General features: G+C 40.6%; 1 protein-coding gene and 1 long non-coding RNA gene across 2 annotated transcripts; both read right to left on the reverse strand.

Annotated features, from left to right (window-relative positions):
* Window positions 1–299: 299 nt before the first annotated feature.
* Window positions 300–6,280, reverse strand: LOC307024068 (bile salt-activated lipase-like). Its single transcript, XM_079657870.1, has 11 exons — window positions 6,138–6,280; window positions 5,750–5,897; window positions 5,234–5,353; window positions 4,957–5,154; window positions 4,702–4,832; window positions 3,193–3,300; window positions 2,817–2,931; window positions 1,503–1,689; window positions 1,192–1,395; window positions 709–918; window positions 300–585 (listed from the first exon to the last, which is right to left on the reverse strand). The coding sequence occupies exons 1-11, from the start codon at window positions 6,198–6,200 to the stop codon at window positions 402–404; spliced, it is 1,668 nt and encodes a 555-aa protein (XP_079513996.1). The 5' UTR covers window positions 6,201–6,280; the 3' UTR covers window positions 300–401.
* Window positions 6,281–9,491: 3,211 nt separating this feature from the next.
* On the reverse strand, window positions 9,492–14,257 carry LOC307025055. Its single transcript, XR_013804050.1, has 7 exons — window positions 14,118–14,257; window positions 12,303–12,383; window positions 11,978–12,072; window positions 11,017–11,072; window positions 10,462–10,544; window positions 10,018–10,165; window positions 9,492–9,756 (listed from the first exon to the last, which is right to left on the reverse strand). It is a non-coding gene; the product is annotated as an uncharacterized lncRNA (long non-coding RNA).
* Between the last annotated feature and the right edge of the window lie 877 nt (window positions 14,258–15,134).

Here is a 15,134-nt window from a genome sequence, read left to right on the forward strand (position 1 = left end):
GCCAGGGGGCCCTTGTTAACCTTACAAGCCCTCTCTCCATAGTAGCAGAGAGAGTGTTACAGTATCCTGTGGGAGGTGTGTACAGGGGGGGGTGTAGAAGCAGATGATAACAATAAAATACACAAATATTCTCATGTTTTCATCTCTGGTTTGCCGTCTATTTTGTAAATCTATTTAACACACACTCTTATCTTCGATAAAACAAACCCATAATGCAGGTTCCATACAAATTTGATTTGTTGAGTACTACTATAGTTCAATAGGTCTAACTAAAGAAAAAACAAAACAAGGAAAGATCATTTGTATTTTTTATCAATTTATTTTTTACATGGACCAATGAGTATTTCATAATTCAGGTTTGTAGGTCCACACTGCAGCTGCACATCTGATGCACAAGGAGTTTATTCTGAGGCTGAAATGGGAAGGTTGGGTAGGACGCTGGTCCAGAAATGCACATGACGCGTTCTCAACTTCTCTCTCACATAGGCTTTGTTCATATCATGATGGATCTCCACGTACTGGTGTCCAGTGCTGGTGAACTGAGGCCAAGGAGTGGGCACACTCTGACCTCCTTTGTTGGGGTCCCTGTGGATACAATTGGGAAAGTGCAAAACATTTAAGACAGTTTTAGCTTTCTACTTGAATGACTAATTCAGGTCTGTTAGAATTCTGTGAATCTCCTATGTCTTGTATCTGCAGAAATGTTACCCAGTTTTAGCGAAGTTGGTCCAATAGGCGATAATGTAGCCAGAGACGTGACGGTGGCGGGGCCAGTACCCCAGTGGTGAGGAGAAAGGCTTTCCGAAAACGTACTGCAGGTCATCAGCGTGGTCGGCTCCCATCCAGCTGGGGTAGGGCCTGGCAATGCCGCCCATACGGCTGGGCTCAGAGAAGAGGTAGGAGTAGGTCCGGCCAGTTCTTTGGTGAGGCAAGGAAATAAAAGGTATGTGACAATGACTACACAACAAAAAAATGCTTAGAAATCCACAAGTGCAGTTTTCAAAAGGGACAGTCGAAAATGGCACTAAAGTTTGTGAAGAGCACATTATGACTCGCTTGTAATACAAAACAATTTAAGGATTTTGGAGATTACTAGGGACATGACTAGGGACTAGGAAATCAAAATTACGATGTGGAACAAAAGGGCTTTTAAATAAGAGCATCCTCCATATAAGAAGATCTTATTCTCACTTTGCGTTGGCAGCATGAAGGTAAAGGGCAGCCTGAATAGGAACCAGGAAGATGTAGTCTGTACCGATCTCCACCACGGTTTTCTTGATGGTCTCCCAGCTGGGGTTTGAGCCCCAGTTTGAGGTGTATGTGAAATAAGCATTGTCCGCACCGGCCTTGCCCTTGTCCTGAGTGTACGCAGCCAGGAGCCTCTTCATATCGTCGCTGCAATCAGGTTAGAAAATTAGAAACATACAAAACAGTTCAAACCAAAGTATGGTATGTTGCTCTGGGAACAGAATCTTTAAAGTGACCAAATGGCTTAAACTCACATGGGGGTGTTTATCAGGGGGAGGTTGATCGTAGGAACGTCTAAACCAGTGAAGAGGTGTCCGTCCATGTCGTTGACTCCAGCGATGTAATCGATATCAGCCATATTGTTGAACAATTTGGAAGGGTCATCAGGAATGAAGTCCCCATCGATCACAGGAGAGAGGGCCAGGTTGAATACAACGGGGTCTGACAGAGGCAGATACAATGAGACATTACCATTCAGAGTACTAACTGTATGCCTAACGAAAAGTGGAATTCTGATTTCCCATTTTCTAGATCTTGTATTGTTCTTCTCATATGGCATGTGCTTAAAGCTCACATGTCATGCTTTTCCGGTTATTACCCGTCCCCTTGTGTGTTATGTAGGTTTTTCTGCATGTAAACGGTGTGCAGAGTCAAAACCCTCAAAGTACACCCTGTAGCGAGTAAAACTCCAAAACAGAAAATACCTCCTCAAAACGCCTCGTTGGTGAAACGTCATCATGACGTCATCATCCATTTGATTCTTCCGGGTACGTGCTTACGAAAGCACGTACCTGGTACTAAATGGGCCAATCCATGGAGCCGTTACGTTACGTCCGCGGAGCCGTTACGTTAAGCCCCCGCTGATTGGTTCAAATTGCCCAATCCACACACACACTCAGTGCAGGCAGCCCTGCTGATTTCTGCTCCGTGCTGTAGGCTGATAAAAAACAGTTTTATCAGCCGAAATTGCGCGAAATTCTCTCTGCAGACCCATTCTCACAGCGTTTATCAACCTATAAACCTTTTTCTTACTCAATATCAAGCCACACTTATTGTTTTTATTTCGGCTGTGACTTTGTGTGTGTTCAGGTTGAGTTTGGCTGTGTATCGCTAAACAAGGGAATCACGGAGGGGCGGGGGGGGGGGAGAGCTGCAGTGAGCCGTTTAGTGGAGAAAGTGAATACTGCTGAATACACATACTTTACAGAGATGCTGTATGCGAAACCAATGTGAGTTTGGAAAATTGCATAGTATTTTTCTATTTTAGTATACCTCAACAATGGAATTATGATCAGTGGAAATGGCCACGACATGTGACCTTTAAGTGTGTTGAAGTATGCATTTTAGAGAACATTAGGCAGGGTGAGGCCACTAAGTGTTTGACGACAGCTTGTTATGTTAGGGCAACACTCACTAGCCAAATTTCCATCTAAATTTAGCGCACATTTTAATCAAAACAATGCAGAAGGAATCAGCACAACAAGATGCTTTTTCCTCTCCATTGCTCTGGTAAAAAGCACCGACATGTCTGAACAGAAAATGTAAACTGTCTGTGGAGTGCAGCTTACGGTCAGGTGAGCTGGAAATACTGAGAGAGCCTGCCAGTGTAAGAACTGCGGGATCAGTCATCTTCAAACAGGAAGCCATTTTTTCATCGGTGGGGCAGTTGACCTTAATAGCAACCTGAGGAGAAATGTAAATCATGTTAAAAAGTGGAAACGGGCAACTTGTGGTTATTATTCAACTGTGTTGGAGCTTGAAGACGGCCAACCAACATTTCTGATGTGTCAGAAATTCAACAGAACGTTCGGGAGCAGTTGAGTGGCCATTATCGGTCTACGCTGCAACCTTTACACTCCGTGGCAAACAATGTGACCCCAGCTTTACATTTCAGAAAACTATTCCAGATAAGAAACAAAACATGTAAGTAAAGCTTTTATATACCTCCTCAGCAAACCTGCGGGGGTTCTTGTTGATAGCCCATGGGCAAAGGGCGACACCGCTCTGGGAGATGGCTCTCTTGAAAAGCCCTTTGTTGTGGGGAGAGAGACTCTGTGTGTGGATACAAAAATGTGGTTAGATACATACGAAGGAATTTTTATTAAATGTACTTTAAGGGCCATTCTACCGAATTGGTGCAAAGTCAGGTTGGAACAGTTTTGAAATGTTGTATGTTTTTTCCCCAAAACTTTGTCCATATATATTTTGTACCATATCTAAATTACACATATCTATTAAAAGAACCGTACATTTTTATATCGTATTTTCAGACTGTATTGGAATGTGTCAATATACTTAATTTTTTACAAAATAATATCCACTTTTCGGTAGTGACTGCAGTGTTTTGTTCTCAAAGTTGTATCCTATTCCCTCAACCTTATTGCTTAATCTTAACTCATAACATGCCTTATGTTGAAGTGTGAATGTTTGAAGCTACTGACCCAGAATCAGCACTTTAGTAACAGGCTGAAATAGAGGGGGATGAGGCTAGAATCTGTTTGGTATTTTGAGCAAAACACTTCATTGACATGTTTTTTATATATCTGAGACCTATAATATATGCCTAACAATAGTATAATAAGAGACCTTTAAAGTAACACACTGATTTTGAGACTTTAAAACACATTTATTTCAAAATGGCGGGATTTACCTGCTTACCATTCCATTTTGTCACTACCGAAACGATCATGTCAATTACCGAAACTTAACCATGTGTTTCAGTAGTGACGATTTTTGCTAAAATTGAGCATAACTAAAGAATGCTAGCAAGTACATGGCTAGCATACATGTATTTGAAGAGGTTTACACATATAAGAACCTAATACTTTGCATAAAACCACGAAAAAGTTTACTTAATTGAAGATAATATGTGTTCGGTAGTGACAATTCTTAAGGTTACACGCCGATTTTCAGATTTTGGAACAGATTTATATCAAAAGCATGGGATATAGCTACTTGTTGCTAAAAACCAGGCTCACCCATTGGACTAAAAACCCTTGTGTTTCGGTAGTGACATGAAAACTGGGGACATGATTTTTTTTTTAGTATAGTTTTTTTATTAAAAAATTAAACCCACAATAAATCGAAATATTCCAACTTCTGTTTGAATTTTATCATAAAGATCTTCTAAATACAGCATTGAAAAAAATATATATATATTTTAAGTGTTATTTACAGAAATTGAAATTAAGATGTCAGGGTTGGGGACAGCTACTTCCCAATAGAAAGTACCCTATATAAATGATGTTTTTGTATATATTAAGCTTATCACTATATAATGTAATGTTATGTTTAAATAGACCATAACATATTCTTAGTAAATATCTATGTCTGAATACTTAATTGTTTTGTTAAATAGTTTTTCTTGTTGTTGGACCGCACTTTGTACTAATTCGGTAGAATGCCCCATTTATTATCTATCAATCATTCCACACAATGGGGGTGGACACTGACCTGGAAGTTAACACTAGCTGCACCTGCAGACTCTCCAAAGACGGTGATCTTGTCAGGGTCTCCTCCAAATGAGCGGATGTTCCTGTTCACCCAGGCGATGGCGGTGTGTTGGTCCCAGAGACCGTAGTTTCCTGACGAGAATCAAATGTTTCACTTAATAACGGAAGTTTAATGGTATATTAAATTGGCAGGAAGGTCAACATTTATTCAGATCTGTACAATTTGTCACTTTTGTGAAAAGAAGCTGGCACCAACCAGGGAGGTCTGACTCTCCAGTGCTCAGGAAGCCCAAAGCTCCCACACGGTAGTTCATTGTCACCACGATAACATCTCCTCTGTCTGCAATCTCCTGCCCGCTGTACAGATAGTTTTCCAGGAAGTTAGCTCCCATCGAGCCTCCAACCAGGAAGCCACCGCCAAAGATCCAGACCATGACGGGCAGACCAGTGGAAACTAAAAGACAGGGAATATTAATGCCATTCATAGAGTAGACCTAATATGGAAGACACTTTGTAGAGTTTTCTGTCTTTACTTGAGCGGCCGTGAGGAACCCAGATGTTGAGGTAAAGACAGTCCTCACTGCCTCTGGTATCAGTCATCAAAAGGTTCACCTGAATGCATCTGTTCTTGTAATCTGTGGCCTTTAGGATACCTGAGGACACACACAGTGTTAGAGCAGGGATAGGAAAACTTTATGTCTGTAGTTGGTAAACATTATATTGCACACAAAAAACCTAATATCATGATTGGTATTTTCTTGTTTGATTTGTCAGTGACTTTGTTAAAATGTTATTAAATTACATTTTTAAAAATCATCATGGACTCCTCTTTCAAAGTGGGGCTCACAGGGGGCCAAGCTCAGTGTTACAGGAGCACTGGCCCCTGTTGGCCCCCCTTTAGAGCCACCCATGCACAGGACAGCAACAAAGCCACATAGGATGATCTTATTTAATCTAATGCACTGCTGTTGATTTAGGGATTTTTAATAAACAAAACATTTTACATCTATTACACTAAACATACACAGAAGTAATACTGCTCCACTCACCGTCCCAGCCAGGATGACGTTTTGGTTTCTCAAACCTTCCCGGGACGTCAGCAAAAGGAATCCCCCTGAAGACGTCCATGTGGCGGCGGAAGCCCAGACGGATGTTCTTGCCCTGCACCATACCTCCCTCTGTGTACACCACCCCGAGCTGCAGAAATCACACACAACATTCCTTTATTTTATTCCTTTTTTTTTTTTAAAGTGTAACGATGAAAGTTGTCACAGATATATAATTACATTTTCTCCAATAAAATATATCTATCAGTGTTTGATGATTGAAAAATGAACAAATAAATATTCCTACTTCCTAAAGAAGTATTAAGTGAAGACTTGAATACTATTAAAGAGATACTGAAAAGAGTGATAATATTATAATTGTGACACTTACAGAGGTCGCAGAGGCCGTCTCCAGGAACACAGCAACAGCTACCAATATCCCAAGCTTCAACATCTTGATGATGGGAACTAGGTTACCTGAGGTTGCCTGCCACTTTTATAGAGACCCCCTCCCCTACATGACGCCTGATCAGAAGGAGTTACATAACATGTAATATTGAACCGCCCTGTGTCCAAAGCACTTTCTTTGATACATTTTAGTGAAGACTTCAAACACTTGTTTAGCTAAATCACAATGTTTTTTATTGATCACACATAAACCTTTCTCTATTTTCTATGACCTATGTAAAAGGACATTTGATTGGCTGAGCTTAACGTGGTTGATAAATGTTACTTGTTAGACGCTTTTATCCAAAGCATACTCAATACTGTGGACAATCCCCACGGGAGCAACTTGGGGTGAAGAGTCTTGCCTAAACAAGTAGATTGTTGCTTTTATTTGCTATTGTTTTTATTATATGGCTGTTTTTTAATTTTTTTATTATTACGTTTATTCTGGTTTGTTTTGTGTTTGTATCTTTTATTTTAAATGTATTTATTTTATGTTTTGTGAGCTTATCTCTCTGTACAGCACTTTGGTCTGAAGGTTTTAAAGTGCTATATAAATAAAGTTGGATTGGATTGCAGGCACACAACAACATGCTGACAGTCTGGTTTGAACTTGATCCGAATGGAATGGAATCCACGGCGCCAGAGATTTTCTCTAGGGGGTGCTGTGGGGTAGCTTGAGTTTTCATAGAGGGTGCTCAAACTTTAAGGGTTTCCCATTAATGCACCAGCGCTACAGTTTAATTTTCTACTGCAACTCATACTTGTCAACCTTCCCGATTTTCGCGGGAGACTCCCGATTTCATTGCCCTCTCCCGGTTTCCTCCCGGGGTCATATTTCTCCCGCATTTCTCCCGATTTCTGACAAAATCAGATTTACTCAGGACTGTTTCCCTCGGACTTTAATACAGCTACACCATTGTTTGGTTTCCATGGTAACACGTCTCTTTAGTAGCGCGTGCAACTGAAAGTCTGACAGGGTGAGGCAGATAGTCACAGAAAACAGAACAAAAATCGACAACTACTCTACTCTCTGCTCACTCCTTTCCTGCCCACACATATGCTCCATCAAGGATGGTGCTACAGGCCGCAAGGCATTGCACTTAGAACTACAATATAAGCATGTTAAGCAAAATGAAGAGATCTATGGATACATCTCTCAACATACATATGAAACAGAACTGTAAACAGATTTACTATTTCTTTATAGATATTTTACAAATCACTCCTCTTTTAAAACAAACCGTTTGAGACCCACTGAGATAACTAGACTAAAGTTAACTATCTAAACACTGAGATTCCTTTACTTTACTTGAGCTGAGGTTATCTGAGACTCTCAGTCTGACAGGAGAGAGTTCTCCCTCCACTTTGTTGTTGAAAAAGCTCCTTATATCCGTTAGCTTGGCTAGATAGCACCAGATGCTAACCACAACGATCTCCGGTAGAGACCCACCGGTGCTCGCGCACGCACACAAAATGGCTCGTGCCACACACACACAGAGCAGAGCTTGAATGAAACACAGAGAGCCAGAAGTAAGCTACTTGTACTCACGAGGCCTATTATGTGCAGAATCCCTCTCGCTTTCAGGTGGTTTTGATTGAGTGTGTCCACACGTGGACGTTTAAGGACTAAAAAACAATCCATTTGTCACTTTGCTGTTAGCAAATAATTTGGCGCTCCAGCTAACAGGAAGTCACTCAAGTGTCACAAAGTAATTTTAGCCTATGGGTAGGTCAAAAATCTAATGGGTGCTGGCCTAATCACCTGTGTTGGCTTTATGTTTTTGGTCAAACATTTGTTTTTTTTCACATTTGCATTGATGTAATCAATATTTTTTCTAATTTAATTTAATAATAAAAAAAGAAAATACATATTTCTTGGGGGTGCTTAAGGGGTGCTTTGGCAATCCTGGGGGGTGCTTCAGCACCCCCTAGCTCCCCCCTGGCGCCGCCCCTGATGCACTAGTCCACTTTGCCACACGCCTCACGACAGTTGTTTTCTTATTAGCTATAAAGTTGTACAACCTTAACTGCCAACATGCAAACTCCATTCATTTGACTGAGCCAAGGCGAGCCAAGAGCATGGATGTATAAAGATAGCTTATCCGCTGATTTACAGACGTCTCCAAATGTACTTTCCAAATGTAAGTCAATGGGAAAAATTGTGTTTGGGCCCAATGACCTCAGATACATTTAAGTACCAGCGTTTGGCCACTATGAACATTTGCTCCAACGTCCGGCACACTTCCTGGGGACTTAGCAGAGAGCTGGAGCGCATGCTCTAAAATCAAAGGGCCCCAGATGATCCGGGCACTTTCTGAATCTACAGTCGCTCCATTTTAGGCTTGAGTATGAAGCGCCACTGAGCACAGAAGTTGTTTAGCACTAAGACATATTCGTCACACCAGGTGACATTAAGTTATTGGGCCATGAATGAATCATCTTCGATTTCAATTTAGTTTTGTTTTCATGCTCACTGTAGAACGTTTTTGTATACAAAATATAAAGTAAAAGGTGAGAGAACACAGACCCGAGGCGACCCAGCAGAAACATTTATTAAATCTGATAAAATGTCCACTTCACACTAATCCATTACACAAAACCCCAGACTGAGACTCAACTCAAAATGGTCTTTCAGCCTAATGTCTAATATATGGGGTTTGGTATTATAGAGCTGTAGAGACAAAATAAATCAATAAATAGCAATCTAGCTATTCCCCTAAAGGTTTATTAATTCCCATATAAGAACATTTCCTGTTTACAATCTCTGTCGGGCCTTGCAGTTGTGTATCAGGAGGCCAGCTCTGCTGAGTTGACACAGCTGTGCTACAATCCACAAACAAGCATCCTCATGGATGTGCCAAAGGCACCTGTACAGATTTGGATTTGTTAATTTTTAACAGGGGGGGGGGGGCTGCCACAAACACCCCCTGTACACACCTCCCACAGGATACTGTAACACTCTCTGCTACTATGGAGAGAGGGCTTGTAAGGTTAACAAGGGCCCCCTGGCCTCGTATAGCATGTAGGTATGTCTTACTGGCAGAGGCTGCGGCGGAATAGGGTTCGAATCCAATTCACTTGTGTCATCCCCTCTGAACGGCACTTTCAAAACAACAAAAACGTTTTGCATAGAATAATGCATTTGTAACACTGGTAAATAAAGGATAGGTAGGCTATGTGAAGCATGTGGCACTTTCGAGGTATTTGCTTTTACAATGTAGCGTATCTCTTATGTCAGAATTTTGAATCCTTTCAGTTCCGTATAATTCAAAAAGATAATAGAAGACAAAACCACTAGAAATACTTTCTTTTTTATTGAGATATAACTGAAAAAATAATACAGACTTATCAACTCTATCAGGAAATGGCTGTCTTTTGTTACATGTAGTCCAGAATTTCTGTCTCCATCTCGTTTTCGCTGCCCTCCGACGGCAGAAACTCATCGTCCTCATCCTCGTCTTCGTCATCCTTGTTGTCGTTCTCTTCCTCTGAATCAGAGCCTCTCCCCGGGGATATTGCAAGGCCTTTGCGTCTGCGTCTCTTGGGGAGTTCGGGCATTGCTGAAGGGAGAGAAATGAAATCAGAACCAATTCTTCAAGGGTTTTCTGTCCATATTTCAACAAACAATAGGATGTACTTCCTCAATGGTTAGTATCCAGGCATAAAGCAGCATTTTTAATTAGCTACCAAAGTCTTATTAGCTTTTTATGCTTCTTGTATTTTTCGTCTTGTAAATGTAACCTTAACAATCTTTGTCCTAGTCGTCCATGAAGACACCCCGAGTAAGAGAAGTCATTCTCTGTGATGGATGTTTTCCTTACGTGGTTTACTGGCTCGGATGAGCTTCTTGATCATGGCTGAGATGAGATCATGTCCCGCAGTTTGTCCGTAGTACCGAGGACACACCAGCCGTCCCGCTCGTCACAGGGCAGATCCTCATCGGCAATCTGAGCGATCACCTTTTTGATACTGGAGACACAAAAAGCTGAATCACATACACACACTGGTGCAAATACACATTTTCTCAAGCACTGTTAGTACAATTTAGAGGTGCTTTTTCTTAAAGGGGCCCCATTATGCTGTTTGGGGTTTTCCCTTTCCTGTAGTGTGTTAAACAGGTTTTTGTGCATTTAAATGGTCTACAAAGTCCCTCCAGAGGGAGTTTCTCTCCCACACACTGTCCCCCTGATATGAGTTTCAGAGCCCATATTATTTAGTGAAGAGAATACTAGAAAGAAGAATGCACCCTCAGCAATTTAACATACCTTTCCACATCCAGATCACAGAGCTGGTAGAACATCTGTCTGTGTGGAGGCAGCATGCCCTCTTTGAAAATGTAGGATGACTCCTGTGAGGATTAAACACAAAGAAAACGTTGTCTAAGGAAAGTTTTCCATCACTTTACTCATCTATTTAGACTCAAACCAGTAAAGCAACCCTTGTTATCTTCTAACATGAATCAACATTTGGCAAAAAATAGCAGCATGCTGCAGCATTGTCCTATCACTCCAGTTACTGAGCTTCAGTAGAGGAAGAATTCATCCAACTTTTTACTTGAGTAAAAGTAGAAATACAAAACTGTGAAAGTACTGCTAAGTATAAAAAATCAAAGTACAAACGTTTTGGCATTAAAATATACTTAATGTACCAAAAGTAAAAGAACTTATTCTGAAAATTAGCCCATTTATGACGCATTCATGTGTTCATAACAGCTTGTAATCGTGGAGCTTATTTGAATTACCAAACAATCTTAACCTATAATAATAAAACATGGTTTGTTTGATAGTTTATCTATATTTTCATTTCCTTTCATTTCAAACCTTTATTTAACGAGATTGGTCCCATTGAGATCATAGATCTCTTTTTCAAGGGAGACCTGCAGCATATAGATTCCACATGAAACATAACAATAAAGGAAATCATACATTATATTTACAGGATACATTTACATAGTTATAGACATTTACAAGTGCCCATAGTATCAACAAGCATTTCATTTAGCCTAGCTTTAAAAACATGCAGAGGAATGAGATTGCTCAGTTTCAATTCTTGCTGAAGATTGTTCCAAGCCAGTGGAGCTGCGCACATAAAAGCTGTCTTACCTAAGACAGTGCTTGCTCTTGGCATATCTAACAATACTACATCATGCGATCTCAGAAAATAGCTGCTTGCAACTCTCTGTGTTATCAGAGAGCAGATATAATACGGGAGTTTACCCAACAAAGCTTTATAAATAAACGTGTACCAATGACTGAGCCTCTTTACAGTAAGTGAAGGCAAACCTGCCCTGGCATACAGGGTACAGTGATGAGTAAGTGCTTTACAATTTGTGACAAATCTCAGTGCGCTGTGATAGGCGGCATCTAACTTGTTCAGGTAATAGGCAGGTGCATTCATATATAACAAATCACCATTGTCCAGCACAGGTCAAAAGGTCACAGTGACTAGCCTTTTCCTGGCCTCAAGCGAGAAACAGGACTTGTTTCTGAAAAAGAAACCTAGCCTAACCCTCAGCTTTTTAAGCAGGTTATTGACATGAAGTTTAAAAGTAAGACAATCATCAAGCCAGATACCTAGGTATTTATAACAGGTAACCACTTTGAGTACTTGTCCTTGCATAGTAACAATATCTAAAACAGGCTCTGGTGTCTTTTTAGCTTTTGAAAATAGCATTACCTTGGTTTTATCAACATTTAAAAGAAGCTTAAGCTCAGCAAGCTGAGTCTGAATAATGTTAAAAAAAATATTTTGTACAGTACTTGGGTAAATGTACTTCATTACATTACACTACAGCTGGTAGGAAATTGGGGTTGGGTCCCGAGTGGAGCCCGGACCCTCCTGCGCGGGAAGCTCCATCACACTCGCAGCCTGAGGAGCTGGGGGAAAAACACACGATTTTTCCAGAACATTATCAGTGAACTTTGTATGTTATCAGTGAACATTGGAAAAAGCAGCGGGAGGATGGAGATTGTTTTACAGATTCTCAGACAGGACATTCAAATCGATGCTGGAACTTTTATAAAGCCATATGCTTTTTCAGAAAGAACCAGAAACCACGTCTGAACTTTACTTATCTCCTTTATATAATTTGTCTACATCAACTCACCTGCTTTGTTCATTGTGATGGACAGGTTGTAGTTCAGAGCGCTCCTCTTGGCTTTCACTGGCATGTCAGATAAGGAATACCCTGAAGGTGTAAAGAAAATAAACAGGGCCAGATGGAAATGTTTCTTAATCTTTGATGTTAAAAATGGAAAAAAACATGATAACGGTGAACTGGAAAATAACATTCTGGTAGATAACGATGAGTTCCTCTAGTTCAGGGGTGTCCAAACTTCTTTCACCGAGGGCCTGTAGAGGGGTGTGGCAGCCCCCCCCCCCCCCCCCCCCCCCCCTGTTAAAAATTAACAAATCCAGTCTGTACAGGTGCTTTTGGCACATCCATGAGGATGCTTGTTTGTGGATTGTAGCAAGGTTGTGTCAACTCAGCAGAGCTGGCCTCCTGATTAGGGCTGCAACAAACGACTCATTTGATAATCGATTAATCTATTCGGACTATTACTGTATGCCTTGCATCAACTTTTAGATTTAGCTTGAGGTTGTTTTAGGCATGTGTAAACAAACAATGAAGACAATGAAGATGAATACTTGATTCAAAAATACATATATTATTAAATTAACTAAACAAATTGTGAACACAACTAACATTGCTTTTTATTTAAATTAAATAAATAATATTTCACATCAAAAGAAACAGTGTTTTTGACAAATCGTGTTAAATAATGTGATAACATAATTGTAATAATTTTGTTAACTGCGTGTGTTGCTGACGTGGAAAAGTTACTCTTGGATGGGGCTACAGAGCTACTAGAAAGACAGTCGAACCTGGTGCATTCCTCCGTCTGAATGTGGTGCGCTTTTGCTAAATGTTTAGACAAATTGCTCGTGTTTATAAACCTTTAGGGGAATAGCTAGATTATTTATTGATTTATTTTGTCTCTACAGCCCTATAATACCAAACCCCATATATTAGACATTAGGCTGAAAGACCATTTTGAGTTGAGTCTCAATCTGGGGTTTTGTGTAATGGATTAGTGTGAAGTGGACATTTTATCAGATTTAATAAATGTTTCTGCTGGGTCGCCTCGGGCCTGTGTTCTCTCACCTTTTACTTTATATTCTGTATACAAAAAGGTTCTACAGTGAGCATGAAAACAAAACAAAATTGAAATCCAAGATGATTCAGTCATGGCCCAATAACTTAATGTCACCTGGTGTGACGAATATTTCTTAGTGCTGAACAACTTCTGTGCTCAGTGGCGCTTCATACTCAAGCCCAAAATGGAGCGACTGTAGATTCAGAAAGTGCCCGGATCATCTGGGGCCCTTTGCTTTTAGAGCATGCGCTCCAGCTCTCTGCTAAGTCCCCAGGAAGTGTGCCGGAATTTGGAGCAAATGTTCATAGTGGCCAAACGCTGGTACTTAAATGTATCTGAGGTCATTGGGCCCAAACACAATTTTTCCCATTGACTTACATTTGGAAAGTACATTTGGAGACGCCTGTAAATCAGCGGATAAGCTATCTTTACACATCCATGCTCTTGGCTCGCCTTGGCTCAGTCAAATGAATGGAGTTTGCATGTTGGCAGTTAAGGTTGTACAACTTTATATGTAATAAGAAAACAACTGTCGTGAGGCGTGTGGCGCAGTGGACTCTCTCTACATGGGGGTCAGTGGGTCCTCCCTCGCTTGACTACAGCGGGTGCAAAATGCCGCAGCAAGGCTCTTAACTGGCACACGGAAGTATGACCACATTTCCCCTGTCTTAGCATCTCTCCACTGGCTGTCAATTTATTTTAGGATCCATTTTAAAATTATTTTATTTACTTTTAAATCCCTAAATGGCATGACCCCACCATACCTTGCTGAGCTGCTACAGCATTACACGCGGAACCGCCTTCTCAGTTCAGCGGACCAACTGCTCCTGAATGTGCCTAAAACCAGGTCAAAGCTCAGAGGGGACCGTTGCTTCTCTGTAGCGGCTCCCAAACTGTGGAACGCTCTACCCCTGGAGATCAGACAGGCCTCCACACTGCCTGCTTTTAAATCGCTTCTTAAAACCCACCTCTTCTCCTTAGCGTTTTAACATTTGGCGTTTCAACATCTTTAGAGTCTTGCTTTTTTGCATTTAAATTGTTTTTTGTTTTTCTCGTACTTGTTTTATGGTGTGTGAGCTGAGCTGTGGTACTTTTTTTTGGTATGCTTTGTGTTATTTCTTTGCCTGTACAGCACTTTGGTCTGGAGGTTTAAAGTGCTTTATAAATAAAGTTGTATTGAATTGTTGGTGTTCGGATCAAGTTCAAACCCCACTGCAGTCAGCATGTTGTTGTGTCCCTGCAATCCAATCCAATCCAACTTTATTTATATAGCACTTTAAAACCTTCAGACCAAAGTGCTGTACAGAGAGATAAGCTCACAAAATATAAAATAAATACATTTAAAATAAAAGATACAAACACAAAACAAACCAGAATAAAGTACGTAATAATTAAAAAATAAAAAACAGCCATATAATAAAAACAATAGACCACTGAAAGCAAATAAAAGCAACAATCTATTTGTTTAGGCAAGACTCTTCACCCCAAATTGCTCCTGTGGGGATTTTCCACAGTATTGAGTATGCTTTGGATAAAAGCATCTAACAAGTAACATGTAACAACCACGTTAAGCTCAGCCAATCAAATGTCCTTTTACATAGGTCATAGAAAACAGAGAAAGGTTTATGTGTGATCAATAAAAACATTGTGATTTAGCTAAACAAGTGTTTGAAGTCATCACTAAAATGTATCAAAGAAAGTGCTTTGGACACAGGGCGGTTCAATATTACATGTTATGTAACTCCTTCTGATCAGGCGTCATGTAGGGGGGGGGGGTCTCC

Source organism: Notothenia rossii (genome assembly GCF_949606895.1).
Source record: "Notothenia rossii genome assembly, chromosome: 11".
NCBI lineage: Eukaryota > Metazoa > Chordata > Actinopteri > Perciformes > Nototheniidae > Notothenia > Notothenia rossii.

Coding starts and splice junctions, on each gene's coding strand:
- LOC307024068 (XM_079657870.1), bottom strand. CDS start 6,200: ATGTTGAAGCTTGGGATATTGGTAGCTGTTGCTGTGTTCCTGGAGACG. Junction 5,155..5,233: donor GGTTCCTCACGGCCGCTCAA/GTAAAGACAGAA, acceptor CCTGTCTTTTAG/TTTCCACTGGTCTGCCCGTC. Junction 586..708: donor ACCAACTTCGCTAAAACTGG/GTAACATTTCTG, acceptor TTGTATCCACAG/GGACCCCAACAAAGGAGGTC.